The sequence below is a fragment of the Chionomys nivalis genome, chromosome 9 (assembly GCF_950005125.1).
Source record: "Chionomys nivalis chromosome 9, mChiNiv1.1, whole genome shotgun sequence".
Taxonomy (NCBI): Eukaryota; Metazoa; Chordata; class Mammalia; order Rodentia; family Cricetidae; genus Chionomys; species Chionomys nivalis.
The window spans coordinates 39936045-39963845 of NC_080094.1; the positions used below are offsets into that span (position 1 = coordinate 39936045).

Here is a 27801-nt window from a genome sequence, read left to right on the forward strand (position 1 = left end):
AGTTTTCACTGTGAACTGGTCAACTTCTACAAAGGGAAATTTACAATGTGTGTTAATTATTTAGTGATCCAAAGACCAAACACAACAAGACAGTTTAAAGACATGGTAGATATTTACTCTGGGGTGTCGTGTCCACTGAAGTTGAGAAATGGTCATTTCTGCATTCAGCAGCTCCTTGTTGAACATCTATGGCATCACATACAGTCTGACTGTGAGCAAAGCCATGTCCACAGAGAGTTGACTTTCTCTATTAATTTGTTCTCTTCTCAGAGAAGGAAAATTTAGAAGAAAAGGTAGCCATCTTGATTATTCTTTAACATAGTCTCTCATACCTATGCAATCACTTATTTTTCTTTTACATAACTAAAGTTAATTTATACCTACTTACTTGGGTGTAAATGTTTTGGTGTCATTTGTTTATTGCAGTTCTCAGAAGTAAAACCAGGTACTCACACATGACAAGCAAGTGATCTACCACCGAACTAGACCTAGACCTTCAGTTTGAACTTGAAATTATCTACATGATCCTTAGATTAAGTTTCTGTTATTCAGAAATAAATAAAATTGAAAATCTGGCCAACGCTTACATTCACTGTAAAGAATTTCCTTCGACAAACTCCCAGCTTTTTAAATTATTGTTTGTTCTGAAATTATGCCACAGTAAGAGCCTTCTTCAGCTTTTGGGAGATGTGAATGGAATACTGTAATATTGTTCCTTATAGATATGTCTGTTACCCTTCTGTGAGGCTTTAAGTTACAACCATTGGTAACTATTTACAAACCAGTAAGTTGGATGCAAAGAGCTGTAGTATGTTACAGCCTAAGTGACACATGATGGGTTGTATCACTGCAGCTCTTTGGGCTTTATGATTTGAAAGCCTCAGTGGCCACTTACTTCAGAATAAATTAAATAAATACTAGATGCTTAAATAGCCATCATTGCACAAAGAGGTTTTCAGATAATTAGCAATGTGAGTCTGACGAGAGAAGATGACATTTGTCTTGTTTGTAACTTGCCCATGAATCATGGGCTCTATGGTCCATTCGGATGGCAGGCCCAGAGGAGCTGCCCCATGGAGATAAACATCACATCACGTCAGTCATTCCTTTTCTAAATGCAAAACATATCATTTCAGCAATCTTCATTTGCCAGATGAAATGCAATGATTCCTGCAATTCTAGGCTGCTTGAACTAAAAGGCCAGTCAGTTGCATTCTATGGAATTTTCCTGACACCAGAATGTCTTCCTCCTTAAGCTTCTTTATGTCGACACAAACAAAGCTATTCCCTGATTTGCCTTTGGGTTTTGTTGTTCATTGTCATTTTCTTTAATCTTTCCTAAATAGTCATTAGCATCATTTAAAATACATTAAGACGAGACAATATACAGTGTGCATGAAGAAGAAGAAAAAAAGCCAAGGTTGAAAAATCTGTTGCTTTAAACTAAACATGGTAATTATTATTTTAATATCTGTGGGGGGTGAGTCATTCCTACATTCAATGATATAAGAGAAACTAACATCCTAGTCAAAGGAGACTTTCTAAGAATTCTTCTATAATCCTCTTGTTTTAGAAGCAGTGATACAGACATCAAGAGATAAAATAGTTTTATCAAAGGGTACATATGTGAAAACATAAGTCATTTCTCCTTTCCTTGATCCTGCACAAATTATCTTGGTAAAGAACTATCACCATATTCTAGACACTTGGGTAAATTTCCATGGATTGTTCTATTAAATCTAACATGCCAACTCTGAAAGATGTGCCCACATTGTGCAAATCTAAAATTATCTCTGATTCTATGCTTTTTTGATGTGGGATATCCCTCTGCATGCTGTGAATACCATTGGTTAATAAAGAAACTGCTTTGAGCCTATAGCAGAGCAGGGCAGAACAGAGCTAGGCAGGGAAAACTAAACTGAATGCTGGGAAAAAGAAGGCAGAGTCAGAGAGAAGCCATGTAGCCCCACCAGAGACAGATGCTGGAAGTTTACCCGGTGAGTCACAGCCATGCACAATACACAGATTAATAAAAATGGATTAAATTAATATTTAAGAATTAGCCAATAAGAAGCTAGAACGAATGGGCCAAGCAGTGATTTAATTTATATATTTTCTGTGTGGTTATATCGGGAAACTTTGCAGCTGGGAGAACGAACAAGTGGACTTTCCTACAACAGCTTTTCCTGCACTCACACTTTGCATTGTGATTTACACCTGCTCAAAACAAAATCGATTCCATTTCTCTAACTTTTGTCAAGTTATATGGCTTGACTTAACCAACGTAACAAAAAAGAAGTTAAGAACTCTTGAGAGACTTTCCATAGAGGTTAGGTAGCTAGTAAAGACTCAGGGAGATGAGGGGACCTTTGGCACTTGGGAGGCAGAGGCAGGCGGATCTCTGTGAGTTCGAGACCAGCCTGGTCTACAAAAGCTAGTTCCAGGACAGGCTCCAAAACCACAGAGAAACCCTGTTTTGAAAAAGCAAAAAAAGGGCTGGAGAGATGGCTCAGTGGTTAAGAGCATTGCCTGCTCTTCCAAAGGTCCTGAGTTCAATTCCGGCAACCACATGGTGGCTCACAACCATCTATCTGTAATGAGTTCTGGTCCCCTCTTCTGGCCTGCAGACATACACACAGACAGAATATTGTATGCATAATAAATAAATAAATATTTAAAAAAGAAGGGTAAATAGTGAATATAAAGAGATAAAGAGGAAAGTAAAATAGGAGATTAAATGAGGAGGGAAATGGAAGAGCAGGGTAGAAGAGGGAATATAGGGAGAGACAACTAACATTAATAGCCATATGGACACCTATTACTCTAGAAGCTTCTTAAAATACAAACATATATACATATATATGGAATTTAAATGGAGATACCATATAATGGGAGAAACAATATCCTAACTAGACAACTATACATGTTATACCACCAAGTCAAACCCCTCTTGTTGAGTCATTGGCCAAAGGTATCCCATAAACCTTACTCCCAAACATCACAGGCTATATAAAGGCTGTTGGTTACTCTCCATAACCTGATAGTAAGGCACCATTTACTTGCGTCATTGACCATGGAGAAACTGAGATGCTGCCAAATTAAACTTTATTCTTACTGATTAGCATTCATAATACTGGAAGGTACTTGCATGGTATCAGAGGAGAAAACTAAGCATTGATATCACCCAGCTATAAACCACAGGGTTTGTAGATATACTAATGGGTTAGTGGTACTAATGTTATGGGAGTAATCAAACACTTTTGATTAGATTTAAGGCCTCTTTCATGATATAGACCTGACACATAAAGTGCTCAAACCCCTTAGACCTGATAGATTATACACCCTAGATGAAAAGCTACTATTATTCTGCTAAAAGAATATAGCAAAAATAAAAAAGTGACTACTAACACTATACATCTATAGATCAGAACATCATTCAGCCCTTAACCGAGAAGCTTCTTTTTATAGTAAATAGTCATTAATACAGAGACCCATAACTAAAAATGTGAAGAGAGCGAAAGCCTTTGGACCACCCAGGCCTAAAGAAGATGTCTTTGTCAAGTCCCCTCTTCTCAAGGCTCATGAATCCATGCAAAAGAGAAGGTGGCAGGAGTGTGTGAGCCAGAATGGTAGATGTCTTCAAGAAACAGTGTCTTCTTGATATAACAGGACTAATACACATATGACATCACGGTCCATGAAGACTGTGACAACATGCACAAGATCTACACAAGTTCAAATAAACAAACAAAAAATCCCAGCACTGAGAAGGGGAACCAGCCACAAACCCCACCTCTAACCAAGAAGCTATTTGCAGTTGCTGCCTGCTGGGAAAGGGAAAGGAATAGTTCTATGCCCAGGAGTAGTTGAACAAGACAAAATAGACTCCATTTTCTTGTGTGTGCACTTTTTGTTTTGTCTTGGTTTGTTTTTGTCTTCCTGGGTGTTTTGTTTGCTTTGATTTTGCTGTTTGGGAGCTTGGGATATTTTTGAAAGAAAGTTGTGTGAGAAGGGTAGTGGGCAGGATCTTGAAGGAGTTGGGGGAGGGAAAGAATGTGATCAAAATATGTTTATAAATAAATACATATTCTAGTTTCTAAACAGAGGGAAAAGGGGGGGAGCTAATTCAATTAGTACCTCAAGAACCTGGCTAAGAAAGCCCCCTTAGGGACATATGGGTTTTCCTGGGAAGGAGAACTAGAAGAGATTTCCTCATTATACTGGGTGACAGTGGGTAGGAGAACATGAGGGGTTGGCTCACAACCATCTGTAATGGGATATGGTTCCCTCTTCTGGCCTGCAGCATACATGCAGACAGAACACTGTATAAGTACTTAATAAATGAAGCAAAAAACATTAAAAAAAATTCTATGTCACAGACTCCTTAAGTGTATGTCATTTATTTTTGTCTTTGGCATCTATCAAAATGTTGTGCTAATGTTATTATTTTTAGTGAACATTTGGTTAGGAGTTTATTGATGTCATGGCTTCTTAATCTCTGAACTATAAAACCTTTAACCCAAGAAATTCTAACCCCAAAGCCATTTTAAGAGATGAAATAACTTCCCTTTAAATTTCCTTATGACACTTTCCCCAGGGCCTGTTGACTTTTTAATTACACTTGAGTTTGTCCGTTTTATCCTGGGTAACCCACTCATCAGTCAGATGAACCCCCAAAAATAAAACGGTCACTTTGGTCAGCTTTTAGCCAGAGGTTCTAGGGCAGGAAGATCAATCTCCTGTCATTACATTTGGAACTGAAAAGTCTGGTATTCATGTTGGAAGCAGGGGGATGGAGTGTAAGCTGCGGAAGTCAAATGGCCGTGAACTAAGCTATGAGCTTCCAAATCTACACAGTCTTAGCCTTCTTAACAGAAGTCGTCATAAGTGGTTTACTCAGATTTCACCCAAGTTTACAAACACTCTGGTGAGGAGCGGTGAGCATTTTGAGAGGGTTGCTTAACATTTGACTTGACAGGGCCATGTTGTTTGGGTACATATTGATGTTTTATGAGAACTCTAGTTCTATGACCTATGTATTTTCTCTCTCCAGTAAAGGGGGAGAACACATACATTCTAGCAGTCTACCCCTCCCAGGATTTCGACTCCTCCTACCCCACAGCAAATAGAGCTCAGCTGCTTCCCACACTCGCCAGTGTGGTTCCTCCATGTGGTATCTCCACATCCTCAGATAGTACCTATCTAGTACTAACACACAAGAAACGGAGTCACCAAAATCCCAGATCTGTGTTCCCTCCTGAAATGCCATCTGTCTTACTCAATACCATATAACCTTCCTTAGATGACAGAGTCACTCTGTTATTCTTCCAAGACCCAGACCAGACACTTTGCATGTCATGTTTTCCATCTAGAAAAACTCTCTTCCATGTATGTGCCTGGACTAGCCCTTCAGCTTCTGACTCAGTCAGTCTGCCTTATCAGCCTGATAGTCTCTTCCTGCCAAGTCTATTTAAAATTTCCAGGTACATTCTTCATTCTTCTCCAACCTTGAACATCTTGTTCCCCAGTACTAATATTAGCTTTCTCATCATCTCTTTTTGCTACTTAATACACTAAATATTTTGCTAACTTAATGTGTTTATGGTCTGTGCCCCCCTTGTAGAAGGTTAGCTTCAGAAGGGCTAGGATTGTTGCCATTTTTATCCAACATTTGTTTGAATTGTTTACTTAGCAAATAGAAATACTAATAACTACTTGCTGAACGAATCCACAAATGGATGAAGTAGATTGTTCCTTTTGAGGTGATAAAAATTATGGCATCGATTATGGTGATGGTCGTTTGTATCTGTGAACGTACAGAAATTGTGCACCTTATGGGTATGTGAGAAAACATTCTTGAAGAAGAGAATTCCAGCCATCAATACTAAATATGGGGGGTGTACATCCTCCACATGAGCAATAAGCACAAAGCAATCCCTTCATCATGACACTGGCCTGGAACGTGAGGTAGGAGAGACATCTAAGCAGTGGTTAGGGAGCAGGGACTCTACAGGCAGATGGCCAATGATCAAATCACTCATGTACCACCCTCTAGTCAGAACGCATCAGAAAAGTCACCACATAGAAAATCTAATGAGGTTTTTTGGGGGACCAAACAAAATAATGATTCTTATAAATAGCTTAGCATAATATATGACCCAATAATGAGTGTTCAGTACACAGCTGTTGTCTTCATTGCTATATTCTAGAGATTGAGTCGTAGTTTATTGGAGAAATCAGATGGTATAGTAGTTGGAGCTGCAAGAAAGTCACCATTTAGTATTAAAATTAATTTGAACTCTCTTGGGTCTTTCAAGGCAAAAATCTTCTTTCTTCTCCCCCCAATACCTTCTCAAGCATTCTTTTACTGTTTCAATCTTTAAAAAAATAATAATTTAAATTTTTATGTGTATATATATGTATTTATATGTCTTATACCGTGTTCATGCAGTGTTAGTGGGTTTCAGGAAAGGAATTGCGTCCCCTGGAACTGGAGTTACAAGCAGTTGTATGATGTGGGTACAGGGAACAGAATCCAGATCCTCTGGAAGGCCAATCAATGCTCTGAACTGCAGAGCCATCTGACTGGCCTGCCACAGCATCTGTCTTACTTCAGTGGTCCACAACCAAGGCAACTCACCTCAAACTGTGGAGCTTGTTAAAAACACCTCTTTGAAATTCACATTTAAGTTCCAGGTCCTCAAAGAAAGGTTCTTGGAAGAGAACTATCATTAACAGCCTATTCTATGGAAGACTGTTGAATAAGGATTTAGAACAAGGCCTTTGTCCAGAGGATCCTGATTTACGCTTTCAGTTGAGAATAATTGGCCAAGAAGAATATGATTTTGGATAGGTAAATCATTTGATTCTGACTTTTTAATTTTATATTGTCATGGAAGATCCAGGATGCAGACAAAGGCATTACACCGAATCACCTATTATACAGCACATTTTCTTTTTTCTTTTATAGTTTAGATTAGCATAAAAAATAAGGGGTATCATTGTTACATTTTCAAACACATGTATCATTGGGTCTTGTTTATATTCAATCCTTTCCTCCATCCTTCTCCCCAACCCCTAGCTGGTCCTTTCCTTCCTCCCCAGCAGTATCCCCTCTGCTTTTCATGCACATATATGTGTGTGGCTTCTTCACAAATGTAGCTCCTGTCTATGAGAGAAACAAGGTATTTTGCCTCTTTCTCTGTTAACCTTCCTTGTTCTCCCTTCCCCTTTCCCCTTTAGAGTCCATAGACTGCTTTCGTGCACCATTTTTATATTTAAATCTAGAATGGACACATGAGATAGAACATGTGGTATGTCTTTCCGAGTATGGCTGATTTAATCTAACATGATTACCTCCACCACTTTCCTGCATGTGGAATAACTTAATTCTTCTCTATGGCCTAGTACCACTGTGTGTATTTACCACATTTTCTCTATCTGTTCATTTTCTGATGGATACCTTGGCTACTTCCCATCAACTGTTGTAAATGCGAAATTTGATGTGGGATGTCCTTCTGTATATATGCTGTTTTTATTGGTTGATGAATAAAGATGTTTTGGACAATGACTTAGCAGAGTAAAGCCAGGTGGGAAATCTGAACACACACACAGACGGGGGGGAGGGGGGGAGAAGGCAGAGTCAAGGAGACTCATGTAGCTGCAAAAGGAGAAAGATTCTAGAACATTACCCATAAGCCACAGCCTCGTGGCAATAATAGATTAATAGAAATGGGCTAATTTAAGATCTAAGAACTAGCTAGTAGTACGCCTAATACATGGGTCAAACAATGTAGTAATTAATATAGTTTCTGTGAGATTATTTGGTCTGAGCAGCCAGGAAACGAACACAAGTCTCAGTTTACAGGCAATGATAAATACGAATGTAAAGTGTCTCTGAGATACGTTGACCTAGGATTACTTTGGGCATCTGAGTCATATGGTAATCCTAATTTTAGTGTGCTGAGAGTGTCTATGTTCATAGTGGCTGTACTGGTTTACCTTCCCAGCAATGATGCATGCACACTTGTCTTTCCCCATATCCTCACTGGTTTTTGTCTCCAGGAGGCTAGCCATTCTGACCTGGGGGAAATGGAATCTCAAAGTAGTTTCAATATTAGCCTTTCCCTGACTGCAAAAGATGCTGACCATTTAAAAAAATATTTATTGGTCATTTATATTTCCTTTTTTGAAAACTGCCCATTCAATTCATTTGCCCATTCATTGATTAGATGGCTTGTTTTTATAGTGTTTAAGCTGTATAGTTCTTTATAATTTGCTGTTCGATGTATAATTGGCAAAGATTTTCTTCCTTCCATAGGCTGTCTCTTCATATACAGTTAACACAAAGGATGGTAATTCTATGAAACTATTTCCTCAATAAACTATTCATTTCAGCCAAGGTTATTTATTTCTTTTGTTTTTGGCATTCGCTTGTTTCCAAGGCTAGTATTTTATTACTAAATTAACTTTGTGTGTCTCTCTGTGTGTGACTAAATGTAAATATCCCTATTATTTATTAAAGCATCAAGAATGTCACAATCCACGAGAAAATATTTTGGCAGACACATGGTATCACTAAAGAAGAGGGTGTCTTTTGCTTTCACAGGTAGCCCTGAGGCTTTGATGGGAGAACAGGACATTGGGCTGCATACGGTATAGTTTTGTTGCGTTTGTTCTTGAAAAGCTCAGTGATAGAGAAGCAGAAGTGCAAATTCACTTGCAGCACATGCTTCATTTTTGAAATAATTTTTTTTTTACTTCCTTGTACTATCCCAAAGATCCCCTTCTTTCCCTGAAACTAAGATATCCTGACATCCCAAAATAAGTCACAAAAGGGCAAAAGCAAACAGAGCTCCACGGATGGAACAGTGGAATGTATCAAGTCTGCAAGGGAGCGCTAGTGTGGCGGGTGCTGGGCAGGCTCTGCTCTCTCCATGCTGGCGTGAATTCATTTCTGCACGGTGCCCTTTGAGTCATCTGAGAGCAGCCAACACTTGCTCCTCCAAAGAGCTCTGCAGCTGCACACACACAACCCATGCTCCTCAGCTTACCAGCTTAATGTGTTCTCGCTTCTGGTACTTCTCGCTGTAATACTGTTCTTGCCGGAGGTTGAGCAGCTGCTGCTGCTGCTTGTCCTTCAAGTCTATTAACTTCTGGGTCATTTCTGCATCCAGGGCAGCGAGGTCTTGCTCAATGGCTGATGAGCCATGGTCAGGGCTGCTGGGTTCAGATCTGCAAAGACACACAGAGTGTGGCTCAGGAACAAAGTAGGTGGTAAGAGGTGCTTGGAAGGTTCTGGAATGACTCCTCCTAGGGTCACTGTGCTTGGGAAGAGACTAAGCCACTTGAAGGAGAAGGTGAGACCCCCCACATCCAGATAGAAACTATCTTGGCATGAATTGCTTTTCACACTATATGGAGTGTTCAGGGGAGATGGTGGATGAGAGAAATGATGTAATAAACACAACAGCTGGCGATTACTTTGAGAAAGATGTAGGATTTGCTGATGGATTAAGGGAACTGGGAGGCATGAAGATACAGCTAAGACTTCAAGATCTTGGCTTCTGATAAATCTTTAGATGTTATGTGTTTGGGGACTTTTTTTTTTCTTTTTTGCTACTTTGAGCGACAGTCTAAAAAAAAGAAACCACATGGTAATGCTTCTACATCTTCCATAAAAACACGGTCAAAGCCACTACAGTGCTGCTAGAAATAAATCCTTTGGTGATCTGGTACTGAGAAAGCATTTCTCTCATGGAAGAACACACAAGCTTTGTTTAATCAGAGAGGTAGGTTTATCTGACCTATATTTCCCTTCCTTAGAGGCTAAGAGTTTAGTTCAGTGTTCAAAGACAGAAACAGCATCAAAGGTTGATGCTGTAGTACAGAAGTACAACGTGATGTGACATTTTACCACGCTTGTCGTTTAAAGCCTGTAGTAGCCATCCTCAAAAGAAAAGTAATACTAACTTTAATAAGATATATTATAGGATGGGCATGATGTGAATAATCCTAACATTTTTGAGCCTGAAACAGGTTGGTTGTGAATTTGAGTGCCATTTTAGCTACACAGTAAGCCCTGGATTCAAAATATTTATTGTGTGTGCATATGTTAATTTAACCTATTAGAACTCAACAGATGTAAGAGTTGTTTCAGTTTTCTTTATTAAAGTCCAAGAAATCTGTTGCATAATACATAGTTTGAGCACATCATAGAACTGATAAAATGCACTTTTTCCTTGCCTAGATTAAATGTGGATTTTTCAATTGAGCCACACCCCAGTTCAAATGACCTCTATTTCAGGGACCTACTAACCACATGTATCTCATGGCTCTTCTCTCTCTCTCTCCCACCTCCCCCCCCCCTTTGTGTGTGTGTGTATGTGTACAGGAGGCATGGAGGTTCCTCTGCTCACAGATTAGCACTAGAGGGAACCTGGAACATTAAATACGTATGGTTGTTCCTTCAAAGAAACATTTTCCCAGAAGGCTGGATGCAGATGTGGTTAATAGCCTGGTGACCTTTGTGCTATTTGTGTGGCTGAGACCACATAAGCTCCTCCTCCAGACCCTTATTGTAAGCTTGTTTTGCTCAGTCAATCTATAAATTCATCTTTTTTTTTTTTTTGGTTTTTCGAGACAGGGTTTCTCTGTGGTTTTGGAGCCTGTCCTGGAACTAGCTCTTGTAGACCAGGCTGGTCTCGAACTCACAGAGATCCGCCTGCCTCTGCCTCCCAAGTGCTGGGATTAAAGGCGTGTGCCACCACCGCCCGGCGTCTATAAATTCATCTTTACAGAATTTGCCACATGTACTTTACAGAGTTTTGGCGAAATCATATTCAATCTTTATTTAGTTTATTTTGTGCTAGGTCAATTATCAACAGAAAAGTTTTCACCAAATTGTGCTTTGCTTAAATATGCCTTAAATAAACTATTTGTGGTCATGAAGATTGAACCAATGCTGCTACTTAGTCAAGTTGAACTGAACTACTTTCTTGCCTCCTGTGAATCATTACTTTGTTGGCCATGGTGGTCACACAGACCCTGCCTCTGTGTGTGTGTGTGTGTGTGTGTGTGTGTGTGTGTGTGTGATTCAAGCAGAGTAGAAGGTTGTGGAAGCCCTGTCTGGATTCCTCTATATGCTGGCATCTTCAGACACCATGGGCTGCAGAGGTGGATCTGTATACATGTAATGTTATTTTGATATGCTATTATGAATTTGCAGAATATGGTGTAAAAGAAAATAAACAAATGAATATGTGCATCATTCAATTGGAGTTCTCAGGAGATATTTTAGGGCAAACTTCACCTTCATCGACTGTGTGGTTACAGGTAAATGCTACTGATTTAGCCTTTAGGTTCCCCTTCAAAGAGTGTCAAATTTCATTTGCAAAGAGCGTCAAATTTCTCCTGATTTTTTTTCTACATCTGTTCTACCTCTAAGGAAAGGTGATTTTGTTACTTTTTAAAAATCAAGTATTACATTTTGATTGTGTTTTCAAGGTGAGCACATGTTACATTATATGTCACAATATGGCATGGAAGCCACAGCTTGCCTTTCTTGACAGTCTGGTGGCAAAGAAGTCGTCCTCAGACGACTGTATGAGGAAGGATTCAGCCCAGTCCATGGTGCTCTCAGCCCAGGGACAAGAGGCTTACACACTCACAGAACAGCCCACTGTGTTCTCAGCCTATAGACAGTCAGCTTACACATTCATAGTACAACCCATTGTGTTCTCAGTCCATGGACAGGTGGCTTACACACTCACAGTACAGCCCACTGTGTTCTCAGTCCATGGACAGGTGGCTTACACACTCACAGTACAGCCCACTGTGTTCTCAGTCCATGAACAGGTGGCTTACATACTCACAGTACAGCCATTGTGTTCTCAGTCCATGGACAGGCAGTTACACACTCACACAGTCCACTGTGTTCTCATATCATGGACAGGTGTCTTACACACTCACCCAGCCCACTCCACTGTGTTCTCAGTCCATGGACAGGCAGCTTACACACTCACACAGCCCCGCCCACGGTGTTTTCAGCCCATGAACAGGTGGCTAGAGAGGAAGGCTATATTTCCCAGTGGCAAATGTTTGCTCTAAGACAAACTCTTGAAAGACTTTAAATGAGAGACGATGACATGTTTCCAGGAAAGCTCAGACTGAATTCTACATCAGGTCTACATCCTGGATCAGTAATGATGGTTGGGTTACCCTCACCATCTCCACCCATTTATCGGCTATCAGGAAAAATCAGGACATCTCATAAGAGCTATTTGTAAACGAGTGTCTTGGCTCATCCCTGTAACCCCAGCACTCAGGAGATTAAAATAAAATACTGCAAAACCTAGACTAGTCTCAGCTAGTTCAGGGAAAGTCTGAGCTCTGCAAAGACCATCTCAAAAACCCAACCAACTAACCAAATAAATGAAGGACTATTTTTAATCCAAACTACAGAAAATCAAGTAAATAAGGAAAACAATGTCTTAAAATGCTTTTTTCACGATGATGATATTTATTTAAACTCAAGTGCACATTGAAATAAAACTCAAGGGTACTTTCGCTTTAAAAATGTAAAGATTCCCTAAACTATGTATTTTTAACAACATAAACAACATTTTACTTTAAAATAGTATGGACTATTTAAATAATAATGTCTCACACAATGCTATTAGTTCTCATTAAAGAACTAAAGTTAAAAATGAAAAATTGTTTTGACATTTAGCTAAACAAACCCAAGGGAGACAAAAATTGTTTCCTAAAATGACAATAAGAAAACTGAAGTTACATTCCTTTTATTTCTAATTCCCTAATTATGAAACATTGAAGAAAATATTTTCACAACAAAAATGAACCCCACTGATCAGTGAACCAAATATTATTTAATGCCAAGAAGCCTGCAAAGGATGCTCCAAGAAAATACAAGATCACAACTTAGGAAAGTGGGTTCAAACATTTAGAACAGTGGTGAGCCATCTTGTTTGGCTTTTGCTGTTTTATAAATATAGTCATAGTATGGACATATATGCTAGAGCAGTAATCAGTTTCTAAATCCATTGTGGGACAATGGCCACCTCTTCTGGAAACATCCACATGTCAAGCTCCAATATCACCACATCACAGAACACAGCTGGTAGGTAGGCACCATGCTTTGGCATGCAGTAGCATCCTGTGCTGTGTTTTTGACCAGGCCATGGTGTGAGTGGGCTTCAGGTCCTTGCTGTTGTACTGTAGAAGATGTCTGTGTATACTCTGTGGTCTGCTATGGGATGCACAGGAAAGATGTCTGTGTATACTCTGTGAGATGCACAGGCAAGATGTCTGTGTATACTCTGTGGTCTGCTATGGGATGCACAGGAAAGATGTCTGTGTATACTCTGTGAGATGCATAGGGAAGATGTCTGTGTATACTCTGTGGGCTACTGTGGGATGCACAGGGAAGTGCATGTGAGTACTTAGTTCCTTTATGTAGTGATATTTCATTTATATTTTAATAAGTAAAGCTTGCCTGAAGATCAGAGAGTAAAACTGGTCCACTGGTCAGCTTTACAGACCAGGTAGTGGTGACACAAACCTTTAATCCCAGTTACCACACTAATTTGCCATAGAAACCAGGCGGTGCATACCTTGAATCCCAGTGGTGCATAATTTTAATCCCAGCCCTAGAGGAATGTAAGTTTTAGGAGACAACTCTCAGTCTCATTCTGAGATTCCTGGAGGCAGGATCTCCATTTCAGATTGAGGGAGAGTTAAGAGTCAGTTTCTGGCTGTTTTGCTCTTCTGATCTTCAGGCAAGCTTTATTTGTTAAAATACAAATAAAATGTCAGTACACCTTTATTCTGTATTCTTCCTAGAACTTCAGTTTATCTTAAAACCTTTGAAAGTTTTCCTGTTGCAAATGTCATAGTTACAATAGGCTAACATTGGATAAGGATAGACCCTAACCTAGAGCCTAATTTCTTTGGAAGATGGAGAAAATTTAGGCATGTGTCCCTACACAGAGAGAAAGTCATGTGATAGTGTGGGCAAGAGTGTGATGTGATGATAGTCTACATGCTAAGGTAAGCCAAGGATAGCTCCTGTAACCACGAAAAGCTGGGAGAGACCAGGAACAATGTTTCCCAACCCCTCTCAGAGTTATGCTCAGCTTACACATTAATTTTGGATTCCTAAGCTCTGGAACTGTGATACAGTGTTTTAAACACTTAGTTCGTGGTACCCTGCTCTATGATTCTAGAGAACCAATCTAGTACACTGGCCTAACACATTCTTTATGTGATCAAAAGAGGAGATCACCCAGGGGTGAAAGAGCCCCACACCAGAAGGCAAAAGACCCCAGTGTGATCAGCTAGAACCTATGTCATAAAGCTCAGGTCCATCTATCTACATGGAATTTGAAAACAAACACCAAGCTGAGATCCACATGGAAATCAGGAAACAGAATGCTGAGACTGATCTTGGGCAGCAGGCATTTGCTATAGCTTAAGAGGTAAAGCCCTCCATCTTCATGGATCTGACAGGAGGAGCCCATGAGCCCTGCTGTCCTCACTTCCCCTTCTCCTTACAGCACAGTGTAAGCAGGGAGCTGTGGCTTTATGTGGCTGGGGAAGCAAACTGGAGAGGCAGGTAGGGTTTAACCAAGGCCTCTGTGATGTCTTTAAGTTTCTGGACACCACTGAAGAGTTCTAAACCAAACCTTTTTTTTTTTTTTTTGAGACCTAAATAGTATGAACTTTTATTAAAACATTGAAGTTGAGAGAGATGACAGGGAGTGCCTTAGTGAGAGTTGGGGGGGGGGGCGGGTGTTCAATGAGAGGTCTCTGAAAACTAATTCTATCAATAGCAAGTCTTTGAACCAACAGGTTCAGCAAACCCTGTAGCTTGTCAGAACTGCAGAGGCCCCACCGCAGGTCTGGGTCAGACACTGGGATGGAGGCCCAGACTTCTGAGTCTGAGCAGCATTCCCATGACTGTTCCCGCAAGGTAAACTCTGCTGTAGCCAGAGAGCAGTGCCTTGAACAGATGTGACCACAGTGATCACATATATTTCAGTCTCCCCAAAGGAGTTACAGAGCCCGCAAAGCTACAGAGCTACGCAGACCATGTCTTCACTCCTCCAGACTCCTCCCCCCAAACTCCCTTAGGAAAAAAAAAAAACAACACAAGAATCCAGCCCTTTCTTCTGTCTCTGCCAGCTTCTGTCTAGGAGAAACATTTGTTATCACTCAGCTGGACTCCTGACAATGTGTCCCCTTCTAGTCTCTCTGCTCCTGCTCTGAGTCCCCAGTCTCAGTGGAGTACCGTCTGGTACCACAACTTCAGCATCATCCGCTCCAAGGGTGAACCTCCCAGGAGCTCATGGACCTCTGAAAAGCCTATGTCCTCCCTGCGGTGTGACTGTCCTCCCTGTGTTGTGATTGTCCTCCCTGTGTTGTGACTGTCCTCCCTGTGTTGTGCCTGTCCTCCCCATGGTGTGACAGTCCTCCCCATGGTGTGACAGTCCTCCCCACGGTGTGACTGTCCTCTCTGTGGTGTGACTGTTCTCTCTGTGGTTGACTGTCCTCCCCGTGGTGTGACTGTCCTCCCTGGGTTGACTGTCCTCCCCATGGTGTGACAGTCCTCCCCATGGTGTGACTGTCTTCCCCGCGGCGTGACTGTCCTCTCCGTGGTGTGACTATCCTCCCTGAGGTGGCACAAGTTAAAAAATGAGACACAACACATAAATCATCACTTACGGGGGGCAGCATCTCTTCCAACACGGTATAAAATTAGCAGGTACCTATGGACTTACTTTTTCTTGCTGTCCTTCTTGGCAGACTTTTCCAAGGCTGCTCTCCTCCTCAGGTAGTCATTCTGAATCTCATTGTACTTGGTGGTGTGCTCCTTGAGGAGCTCGGCGGTTTTCTTGTGGTGTCTCTTGACCAGGTCTTTCATTTCTTTGTAGTGCTTCTTTTGAAGTTTCACGAACGATTTCTGTTGCTTGAGCTCTTCAATGGTTTGCGCCTCTACTTCTGCAACAGACGAGGGCATGAGAGCTGAGTGACAGGGCGGACAGAGTCCAGAGGAAGGAGACAGGCATCCTGCTCAGAGAGAAGCAGCCCACCCCTGCCAGAGCAGCTGGAGGGCACAGCTGGATGTCAACTGCTCCGTCTCACTGGTTTAGCAAGGCGCGACCAAACTTTGCAGAGACCCAGTTCCTTCATCTGTAGCTTTTAAGTTTGGTTTCCCTAGATATAGAGTCTAGGATGGGGATTCTGGTGCCTGTGACTAACTGAGGGAGGGGACAGGGTGGGGGTGGGGGCAGAGGGAGAGAAGCAGAGCACCAGTGGAAAAAACTGAGCAAGGCACAGCAACTCCGGTGTGCTTCTGAATAATCCCCGAGGGGAACCCCAAGTGTGCACTGACATACCAGGGCTGGTCTCCTCATGAATAAAGAAGGTCAGCTTCTTGTGAATTTGGGACACTCAGAAGGCGGGCACAACTTTCTAGGGGTGACCTCCCTTTGGAGAGAGAGCAAATTTGCAGAGAAGTACAAGCTGGACTTTACCAGCCTAGCTTCACTACAGCTGGGAACAGAGGAAGAGAGAGCAGGCCTCCCGCTTCATCCATTTTATGGATGATGACACCGCTATTAGTTCACAAGGCTGGTCTGGTGGTGAAATACAAAAAATTCATGGAAAGTGTTGAGAAGTTTTTGGTACCATGACTGTGGAGGCTTAGCAAATAATCACCCAGATTCAGCATCTCTCAGGGAATACGCTGACAGGAGACACACCATAGGTTTCTCCCTATATCTCAGTGGGTATGCTAGTTGAGTGTGTCAAGAAGGTGTCCTTTAATTTTTACCAAGGCTCCAGCAGGGCTAGTGGTCACCTGTACGACTGCAGTGTTTTATTCAATGTTGAGAAAAAAGGTCAATGTGACAAAACCTGGCCATAAACCATTCTGTATTTCATACGCACACTTCATCTCCTCTAAGGCGTGCATTTTAAAAATGCACTATCACTTCTGAAATCAAGATTCCACATTAGTTTCCCTATTGCTTTTCCTACTGGTGTAAGAACGGGGGTAAGGGAGGCCTTTCAATGTATGGTGTCTGAATTTCAATTAATTATTATTTATTTGGAGCCAGATTAAGTCAGAATGTGTATGTTTCCATTTCTTGATAGGAAGTTCCTGTTTGGGGAACGACAATGACAAAGATACAATAAATATTTAGAACTATCAAGCCGTTCAAAAATAATGTATGCCACCAATCACAACAAACCTGAATAGAAAACTAAACGATTGCACATAAACGGGAGAACTGGAACGGTAATTTCTGTTTCTAAATACCAGGGCTTTTAAACAGCCGAAGAGTGTTGTCTGCTCTTACCATGCATCTGCCCTGACAGCTAATTTTTCTTCCTTTTAAAGAAAGAAGCTGAGGAGAGAACTAGGTACAGCTATTTAAGGGTTTCCCTCAGGCTCAAGCCGAGTCCTGGTGGTCGCAAAATAAGCGCCAACATTAAGAATTTATAGTCCTGAGGAATTGCCACATTTCCTGGTAACCAACTCCACTTCGCTTTTGAAAAGAAATGGTTTCTGGACATCAGCCATGGACAGTTTAGAAATGGGACTCCCGTGCTCTAGAAAAAAGGCACCCTAAATTGCCTTTGAAAAAGTCTCCGGGCAAAAGGCTATCCCTTGGAATATCCCCAGACCTAAGAGTAATGTCCATTTGCATAAAGACACAGTATCACAAATGGATGAGCTGCCCAGAGCTGGATATAGGCAGGGTGGGGGTGAAGCTCCACTGCCTCTGTGTATTCCTTTATATGTCTTTAGATAACACTCTAGCATCTTATTTCCTCCATCGGTGTTGTCTAATACATCAGTGTTGCTTCCCACAGAACTCTTTTGAAATATGCTTTGTGGTCTTCTAAGTTTCTTACAATTTTTCTAGGCATGCTTTATATATTTTGATGAAATATAACTGTGTGCATGAAGTGCATATATCCAAAATCCCAAGTCCTTTTTTTTTCTTTTTTAAAGTTCACATGCCTCAGTGACTGACCATCACCAGGTAAAAACCAGAATACTGCCAGGACCATAGACATCTTCTGGAACCCGACTCCCTTCCCTTCCCCAAAGCATAATCTAAGCCTAGGTTTCCAATAGCGTGAATAATTTTGTCTGTCTGTCTTTGATCTTCAGGCACGAGATCAAGCTCTCTCACATCTTAGTCTTTTTCTCAGCATTATGCCTTGGCTGTCTGCCTTCAGGCGACTGCGACCTGGTCGCAGAGTTATCTGCCCCCATTTCACTCTGGGAGTGCATCACAATGCACTTACCTGCCTCACTGTTGGCCAACATCTGGTTCTTAGAAGGGGTTTTATTTTTGATGCACGTGTTGCATACCTTCTTGTTCTATTTTGTGCCAGATACTCTAAACAGCTTTAAGACTCCACTACATAGTAAGTGCTAATTGTACACAAGAAAGCTTAGGTCAATTTGAGTCCCTTTGCTTGATATTATGAACTAACCCAAGTTCGTATCAAAGATCAGAAACAGTGTGGGTTTCATGATTACAAACAGGCTGTATTCTGCATCTGTAAAATATAACTTCCTGTCAGAACTTTAGGGAGACACACATTCCTGTTAACTGGCTCTTGTAGCCAGGAGGAAACTGTTATTTTTTTCTGAAACAGGAATCTTTAGAAGCTATTATTTGTAGCCAATAAGGTCTTGTCTATCAACTCTGGCTACTTCTCTGGGACTTTACATTAGACAATGTAACCAAACTCAGGCCAAATGTTACATTAGACAACCGTGGCCAAACTCAGGCCTTAAACAATGCAAGGATGCTGTTTTCAGAGGCAGATGGCAATCTCCTCCCCTCTAAACACCCACTGTGCAATGCGCAGTTGCTACCTTCTGTGCAGAGGAAAGGCTAGCACTCACCTGTTAAGACACTCTGGACCAGATCTTCTGTTTTGGCGGGCGCCTTAACAGAACCTGTAACCAAAAAGATCAAAGAAATGGCTTTCTTTGATTTTCAAATTTATATCCCAATTTTAAAAAGAAATATTTGGACTTGGGGTGGTAGTTCACTGGTGGAGCACTTGGCCCACCTGGGTTTCATCTCCTGTGTGGGGGAACTGTGTTCTCCAATTCTAAGTCTCTTTAGAGACAATAACTAATTGTAGGAGAAAGCTATTTACAAAAAATTACTCTAAAACCTCATTAATTTGCAACTTGGACTCAATCCTACGTTGATGAGCAATTGTATGTATTCCCCACTTATTGCCAGGCAAATGGAGACATCCCTCCACTTGCATTTGAATTTTCAAAACGAGGAATTCAATCTCCGTAGAGCTACTGCCACCTTTTGGCAACATCAGGAATGATGCGATTAAAGACAATGGGGACCAGAGAACCGAATTTTGCAGACAAGAACCATTATCAAACATCCAAACCACTGAGCAAAGTGTAAGGGAAAATAGGTTATGTATGCACCCCCAGTATGCCTCTTCCCACCCACCTGGGAGTGTGAACCAAAACTTTCAGAGGGAAGTAGTCTGATTATGGCCCCCATTTTACCAGGATGGGACGTGTCAACATCAGAACCTCAGTCTGATCACAGGAAAACATCGAGGCAGCTTGGAGTGAGGGACATTTAAAAAATAATTGACCAGCATTCCTCAAAATTATGAGTATGAGAAAGAAGAGTTGGGAGCTATTATGGAGAGAAGGCGATGGAGGAGACACGCTGAGCAAGAGCAGCGTGGGACCCAAGCGTGAATCTGCCGCAATAAATGGACATTGGACTGAGGAAGGCCGAGTCCACACAAGGCTCGACTGTCATGAGGGTTTACTGTGATCTTGTTCAAGGCTGACTTTAGGGGAAGAGGAGAATTGTGCCACACATTTTGTACAATTTATTAAAAAAATGTTTTCTGTAAGCCGAATTATTTTTAAGTATCACTTAAAAATTAAAATGGTAAAATGTTAAATTCTCTTTTATTCCCAGTAGCAATAAACTGTAGTTGAGAAGCACTGCCAATGTCCGCATGAGGCAAATAATAACCGCTCGAAAACGATGCTTCCTGGCTGTGGTGAGCTCTCCGATTACTGGCTTCACTGACTTCCTTTTGACTTTCAGTTCATTCTTGTTTGAAACAAATGAAGTAGCGTCTGTATTTATAAACTAGTAGCCTTGCACACCAATGAGAAGATGAGAACTTCACCATTGCCATGTCTCACCATGACAGAGAAGGAAAAAGGCACGAAGTCACTGTTACGAAGGAAACTCTTCCCCCTCCTAATTTCTTAACTGATTCAACTAGACGGATCATATGCATGCAGCTCCTTAGCACCAGGTGACTGCAGAAAATGCGTGAAGCTGAGCCCTCTCTCAGGAAGACCAGTCTGTTAAGAGAAACATACACACAAACCCCCACCTCCTGCGCCCCCTCCCTCTATCTTTCTCTCTCTCCCCCCACACCATACACACTCACATATCCCTTTAACATAACACACACACACACACACACACACACACACTCACATTAACCAGAGTGAGATGGAATGCCATTGTGAGTTGCATCGAAATGACAGGATTTCTCTGAGAAATGTGACAGCTGAGAGTAGCCTTGGGTGACTCTGGGAAGCTAACAGCAAGTGTTTTAGTTGTATCGGGTACTGCGTCTGACCTGGGTTTCCCTCCACAGGCATTGTGCCTTTCGGGAAGTTCATCACCTCCCAAATGAGTCAACAACAACACACCGGGTAGAGGACTGGGATGACGATGAAATGACCTAACCCATATGCATGGCCTACCAGACTGCCTGGGGGGAGCAGACATTTAAGGTTCCTCAGTTGTTGGCAGAGACTTGAAGTAGAAGGGAGAATGTGCTTCTTGCTTCTGTGGCTTAGTTGCAAGCAGCTTGAAGAATGCAACTTACAATGCAACAAATGCAACAAACGCAACTCTATCAGTGGGTGGATCAGAATTCACCCCCAAAGAACAGCCCACAGCACAGGTGGATTCAGCAGAGCCAGGAGACAACCTGGGAGGCCCTGGGACATTCATCCGTCCATCCATCCTGCTGCCCACTGCTCATGTCACGCAAGGGCATGCATTATTTCCTCAGAGCCTAGCCTTTTGCAGAGGCCCCAGACCTGAAGGCTGGAGATGTAGAAAACAGCACCATCCCCACTGTTTACCTGGAGCTGGCTGGCTGTGTGGAGCTTGGGAAGGTGGTTTGGGGGCAAGGGATGTTGTGTGATTCACCCCATTTTCTGCAGGCGTTGTCCTGGCTTCACTCGGCGCCTCTGATGACGTTTCCCCAGGCTCAGCCTAAAATCACAAACACCTTTTAATTTTGTTTCAAATCATTTTATTGTCTATACCAGTAAGGATACCCATTATGACATTCTCACAATTCATTTGGAGTCTGAAACATCAAATTGGAAACTGCCTGGAAAGCAAGATTAACTCAGCATAGTGTGAAATCACAACGCAGCAGGTTAAATGGCCAAAAAGGATCTGGTTTTCACTCCAACTTGCCCATGCTCATGGAGAGAGCCTTCCCACAAGGCCTCTGGATCTGATCAGGTGGTGTGTTTCCATCAAACGAGAGAGGAACAAACATATGCACACAAGGGACCACAGAGACACGAATTTGGCCAGTCCTTAGCAGACCCCCTGCTATAGCGGGGAGAAGAGAGCTGCTGCCAAAGGACAACTAAGCGCTTCTGGCTGGGATGTCCTGGGATAGACAGCCCTAGCTGAATCGATGTGAGCATGGTCCAGGGTGGGGGAGCTGGAATGCTGAATAAGTCACATGGGAGGAGACAGCAAGCATTTCGTTTCATGCCATCAGCTTCCATGCCACAGCAAGAACTGATGTAGTGGGTGTGAGTACGGATTTTGGAGCCAGATATCCTTGGATTCGAATCCAGTATGCCATTAACACGTCACCTAGATCTCTGTGCTCTTTCCCCATCTTTATCCACGATGAATTTGAGGTCATAGTATTGTCTATCTTATAAGGTTTCTTCCAGAACCAAAACGGTCAATGTTTGTTAAGTACCTAGAACACTTTCTGGTACAAGCTAAATAAACACGTGAAACAGTTAAGACTGTGCGACATTGTCAATGCATGATGATAAATATCAAGACCCATGAGCCCTTTGTTCTATTCACTCCAGCAGCTATGTCCTATTCAAAGCAAACGGTCGATAAATGTCTGCCGAATCATTGCTGATTCTTATAAAATAATTGTCTATATAATTTTGCAGTATTTCAGCCACGCTTTCCAACATTCCAAGTGCTTGCCAGCTGTTTTAGACTCGCTCTCCACATTCGCTACAAGTTTTATCCATGACGATTTTATAGCATTTTGCTAGGTAGTGCATTTCCAAGGTACAGTAGGAATGTTTTCTTCCATGTGTCATCTGGATCCCAACACTGTGACATTTGGGCATGTAATTACAAATAGCAGACTGGCAATTTTACCAAAGGAAGACAGAAGTATTGATGGCAGCACTGATTCATATTCTCTTCTCCCCCCAAATCACTACTTTTCATTTCTGAAACAAAGCCTAACTCTGGAGCTGTGGATGGCCTTGAACTCACGATCCTCCCCCTAAGGCCTCAGAGCTGGCGTTAAATCAGTCTTCCCAAAGCATCCTTAACTTAACAAGCAGCCCTGTTCATTGATTAGGCCTCTTCAGTGTAGCTGGTCTCCCTGGGATGGGTGGAAGAAAAATAAGTCCTGGTACCAGGCCAGGCATCATGTAGGAGAGACAGGAGCCTAGCCATATAACCTAGAAGCATTAGGTCTCACTATTGGGAAATTATGTCTTTTTGATGGATGGATATCTCTGACTGGTAAGCTCTGGTATGATCACATCTAGTTAGTATCAATCAAGAAAATTCTCCCTAGAGTCATACGCCAAGAGGAATGATGGTATGTTCTTTGTTCAACCCAACACTGCAAATGAGAGCCTCTTGAATGCAGTATATGGGTAGGGTTTTGTCCTGTCATTTCAATTGTATTTTAATAAATAAAGCTTGCCTGGGGATCTGGAGAGCAAAACAGCCAGCCACTGGCTCTTACCTCGACCTCAGTTTGAAATGGCGATCCTGCCTCCAGGAATCTCAGAATGAGACTGAGACGAAGGGCTGTTTCCCCCTGTTTTATAATCCTCTCGAGTTCTGGGATTAAGGGTGTGCACCATTACCACCTGGTTTCTATGGCAAACTAGTGTGGCTACTGGGATTAAAGGTGTGTGTTACTGTGGCTACTGCAATTAAAGGTGTGTGCCATCACTGGCTGGTGTGTAAGGCTGTTACTGTGCGGAAAGCTGTTATACCGGTGTGGCTGTTTTATTTTTCTGATCTTCAGGCAAGCTTTATTTATGAGACTACAAATGGAATGCCACTGCAGTGCTTCTTTTTGTTTGCTTCGCTTTTGTTTTGGCTTGTTCAATGTCGCCAGATTTTTCCATGTAGGACGCATTATACACAGAGAATGGTTTTCATGATTTTCTTGAAAAACAAAAACAAAACAACAACGACCCCACCCCCACCCCGGAGTTAATGACCTGGAGTCTTGGGAAGGAAAAGGGAAGCCATACCTGAAGCCCGAGAAAGCTCTTATAGGTAGGACAGACCCTGCTCAGTTTCCACCTATAGCTGCCAGGTTTTGAGGAAGGATGGAAAATGAAATATTCACGTGAGCTCCCACATTCTCAAATGACCAAAAGGTCAAGGTGCACCTTCAGGCTGCATTAGCCCCAGAGCAGACTTCTGCACCCCATGACTGGAGGAGCAGAGTTTGCCTGGAACCCCGAAGCCAGAGTGCTGAAGGGATGCTGTGTGCTGGAAGGCCCTGAGCCAGGGTCCGACAAACACGCAGCTTGCACTTCTTCTTGCCAAACACACGCCAGGAGAAGAGGGAGAGTGAGGAGCTGGTTACGGCTCCTTGTGTAGTCAGACTGGCCAGGGCCTCTTAGGATTTTTTCTGGAGACGGATGTCATGCGTTAGTGCTGCAGTCACGATGGCAAATGACAGACTCCTGTTGACAGGGTTGCCAAGGATGTGTGAAGGGGCCCAGCTGACAGTTTCCCTATGGGAAACTGGTAACAGAAGTAGCTGAAGGCTCAGTAGCCTGGACACTGCTGTCTACTGGCTTCCTCTCAGCCGCCCAGGTGGGCCTTGCTTTCAGCCCCACGACAAAGCCATCAAAGAAGGTTCTGAAAGTCTGCACTGAAATCTATTCACAGGAAGCCAGAGGTCAGACAGGTTCCCTTAGAACTTGTGATAGTTCAAAGTCTAAATATTTTAAATAGCAGGCTATTTAAATTATATAAGTCTATTCTGTGGCCTATGATAATGGCACTCCAGGAAGCATTAATATACTAGCAAGTTATAGCTAGATAGAGACACATAAGCCGGCGAATGTTGTTGCCAAAGAACTCTCCCTGTTGCACTAAATCAGCATTGACACAGAAAAGCAAAGAAATAAAACGGTTAAATAACTACAGTTGTGGAATACTAAATTTAACTTTTTGATATGATTGGAACGTCAAGTCATTCCCACCAGACTGGCATGTGAGATTAAATGAAAAAAGCCAAATTCTGTGTCCAACTCAAAGAAATCAATGCTTTTGATTGCATTTCTCCCCAGGCCATGCCATAATGGTTGCTTTTATGTGTTTCAACAAAACAAGCACAGAATCCTTTCTCAAGGCACTGGACATAATGACAGAAATAAAGGCACCCAAAATATGTTTTTGTAAACGTAATTGAAAGACCACTGGAATCCAATTACATGAATTTCAGTGAAGGAAGGTTCATTAAAACGGGACTTCAGTTGCATTTACTAGATTTTTGCTTTTAGCGTCTGCCCCCTAGTGGTCATATGGGTTATTGCTCTATGTTTTTCTTCAAAATGAGGCCAAAAAATGATTTTTAAAAACCAAGATCACATATTTAAAAATTACATCTTTCCAAGAATTAAAATGAACACAAATCCATTGAAAATATACCGCATGTGAGTCAGTGAGTGGATAACTTAACAGCCGTTCTTGCAGATCTTCGTAAAGGGAACTTGTACGGCACACTGTATAAATGCAAAAGATTTCCATCCTGGATGCGTTAATTTTGGCTTTGATAATCAAGCATGAGAAAATACACATCTTAAGAATTCTGTTGCGTGTTTAACATGAAAGCAAAATGCCTTTCAACTATCAGATGTGGCTGAGTTACTTGGGGTATCAGAGGACCCCAGTTTTCCTGAGCCCTGGGCTAGTGAGTTGATGCTCCCCAGCAAGCTTGATGACATAAGCTGGATTCCTGGGACCCTCATGGTGGGAGTAGAGAACAAAATCCCAGAAGTTCTCTGAATCTACACATATGTGCGGTGTCACACTCATGTACACAACCCACCCCACTAATAAATAAAAAACAAATGTAAAGTTAATTGCAATATGCTGTCCCTTCAACGTGCCTGGTTCATATGTCAGACAGCGCATTGACTTGGATTCTGGTGGATAAGGGGTGAGGTTAGCCACTTTCCCAGAATTACATGGAGATTGGTAATTTCAGGGTATAGAATCCAGTCTGCTGTGGACAAATATGGGAGTGGCTGCAGCTTTGTTAGAGACAGCATTTCACCCAAAACAGCTTTGCAAAACACATAGGTAATTTGTACCTGAATTTTCCATTAGCCCAATCACCTTAGCTATTGTCCTGTTCCTAAGAAGGTCAGACTCGGTCCTGAGAGCCACACCCTGACTGAGCATGCTTAGGAGTGACGCACGCCGCCTTTGCAGCCTGAATTTGAAATGCACAGGAAATAAGACAGAGTGACTTCTATGTAAGAAAATGAAAATCAGGGCTCAACAGTGGACTAACAAAAGAGCATTAACTTTAGGATTCTTTCAAGTTTCATGTCTGTTTGGAAATTTTTGAATAGTTGAGCAGGTCTAGCGAAAGCTGAAGTCTTTAAGTAGCAGGATGAATTTATCTTCCGTCTTCTGGATTTCTTTAAACAAGATTTATTTATTTATTTGTTTACTTAGCAAGCATGAATATTTTTTCCATCAGGTAGGGATATGTACCATATGTGTTCCCAGTGCCTTTAGAGGGCAGATGAGGACATTGGATCCCATGGAACTGGAGATTCAAATGGTTTTGAGTCTCTGTATGGATGCTGGGAACTGAACCTGGGTCCTCTGCAAGAGCAGCAAGTGTTTTTAACCATGGAGCCATCTCCAGCCCCATTTTTCAAATGTCTTAATGAATAAACACCTAATGTGCAAAATTAGTCTGGTGTCTTCTGCAACCAATATCCAGCAAGTTCTTTCAGTAGTAACTGGAATGCAATCTAAATGATCCTTTCATAATCAGGGCTGCACCATCATTTAAATAAATGCAGCATTCCCACCAAGTATTGAACCAGGAGTAACGACTGGAAATTCAATGTGTGAACTATGACTTGTGTCACTTTCTTTCCTCAGAAATGAGAAAGAGAGAATACAATTTTTCTCAGGGTACATATATGTAAATAAATATCCATACACATAAATATGTATACGTGATTTGATATAAAAACATTCCAGCATAGTAACTATATATAATATTAAAATAACATTTAACTGCAGGGCAGTGGTGGTGCATGCCTTGAGTCCGAGCACTCGGAAGGCAAAGGTAGGCAGATATCTGTGAGTTCGAGGCCAGCTGATCTACAAGAGCTAGTTTCAGGACAGCTAGAGCTGTTATACAGAGAAACCCTGTCTCAAAAACCAAAAATAAACAAATAAAAATAATTAATTAATAAAAATAACATTTAACTAATTAATTAATTAATGAGTGGAGGAATAAGTCCACATTGAGTTGGTACGTAGGCAGTAGGTACACTTCATGGGCCAGGTCCTGAAACTACAGTACCACCTAACTCTTAGGCTGAAATCAGAAAAATGTGTTTGAAAGAAGGAATGGATAAATCCATGGATGAAAGGAATGATGCAGATTCTCTTGGTACATTAGAAATGCAAAATTTTATGACCTGCACAAGATTTAATGAATTGGCATTAAATCATGATTTTTATGCACATTAAAATTTGAGAATTCTACCCTAGAGCCAGGTGAAAGCCCTCACTAATCGACAGTCATGCTTCTGCAGTCCTTCAGCTGTTGTGAGTGGCATGGGTGATGATTCCAGCGTTGTAGGAGGATGAACCCAGAGCCCTGAATTATAACCCACTGAAAGTTTTCAATACCAATGTAGAGATTTGTGAAAACGCCTTGGACAAACCAGTGATTGTTTTGCTTAAGTTCCCTTGGCTATGTGGACGTCTCATGAGGTCTTATTTAAAAGACCATAGTTTTTTCATGAAGCAAGTCACTAGACAATTTCAAGCAATCGTTTCCTCCTCTAAAAACAGGGAGCCTACTATGATTGCTCTAGGGCATCCAAAGAAAGTGGCTTGCAACTGTTTAAGCTAAGAAGCACAGAGATGATGAGGAAGGTATCATTTTTTTTCAAGAAAATCTTTTATTGACCCTTTGAAAATTTCCTCACAATGCATTTTCACCACATTCATCTTCACCCCCAATCACACCTTCCCCTTCCTAACCACCCAACTTTCTGTCTTCATGTTTCTAAGACCCAGGAAGTCCAATTTGTGTGTCCATGTACTCTTGAGCGTGGCACCGTCTAAGGGAGCTGGGTGGATCCACCAGGGACCAAACCCTTAGAGATAACTGAGTGCCCCTCCCCTAGTAATCACTTGCCAATGG

The 27801-nt window shown here is 41.8% G+C and overlaps 1 protein-coding gene across 2 annotated transcripts in view; it reads right to left on the minus strand.

Moving 5' to 3' along the window:
* The window catches only part of Plcb1 (phospholipase C beta 1), a 660438-nt gene that overhangs the window by 86807 nt on the left and 545830 nt on the right, over nucleotides 1-27801 (minus strand). For both annotated transcript variants that reach the window (XM_057780532.1, XM_057780533.1), the window contains exons 24-27: nucleotides 21215-21347; nucleotides 18950-19003; nucleotides 15798-16017; nucleotides 9054-9234 (exon numbers count right to left, since the gene is read on the minus strand). In XM_057780532.1, the coding sequence (XP_057636515.1) occupies nucleotides 9054-9234; nucleotides 15798-16017; nucleotides 18950-19003; nucleotides 21215-21347 (588 nt within the window). The remainder of the gene's footprint in view (nucleotides 1-9053; nucleotides 9235-15797; nucleotides 16018-18949; nucleotides 19004-21214; nucleotides 21348-27801) is intronic.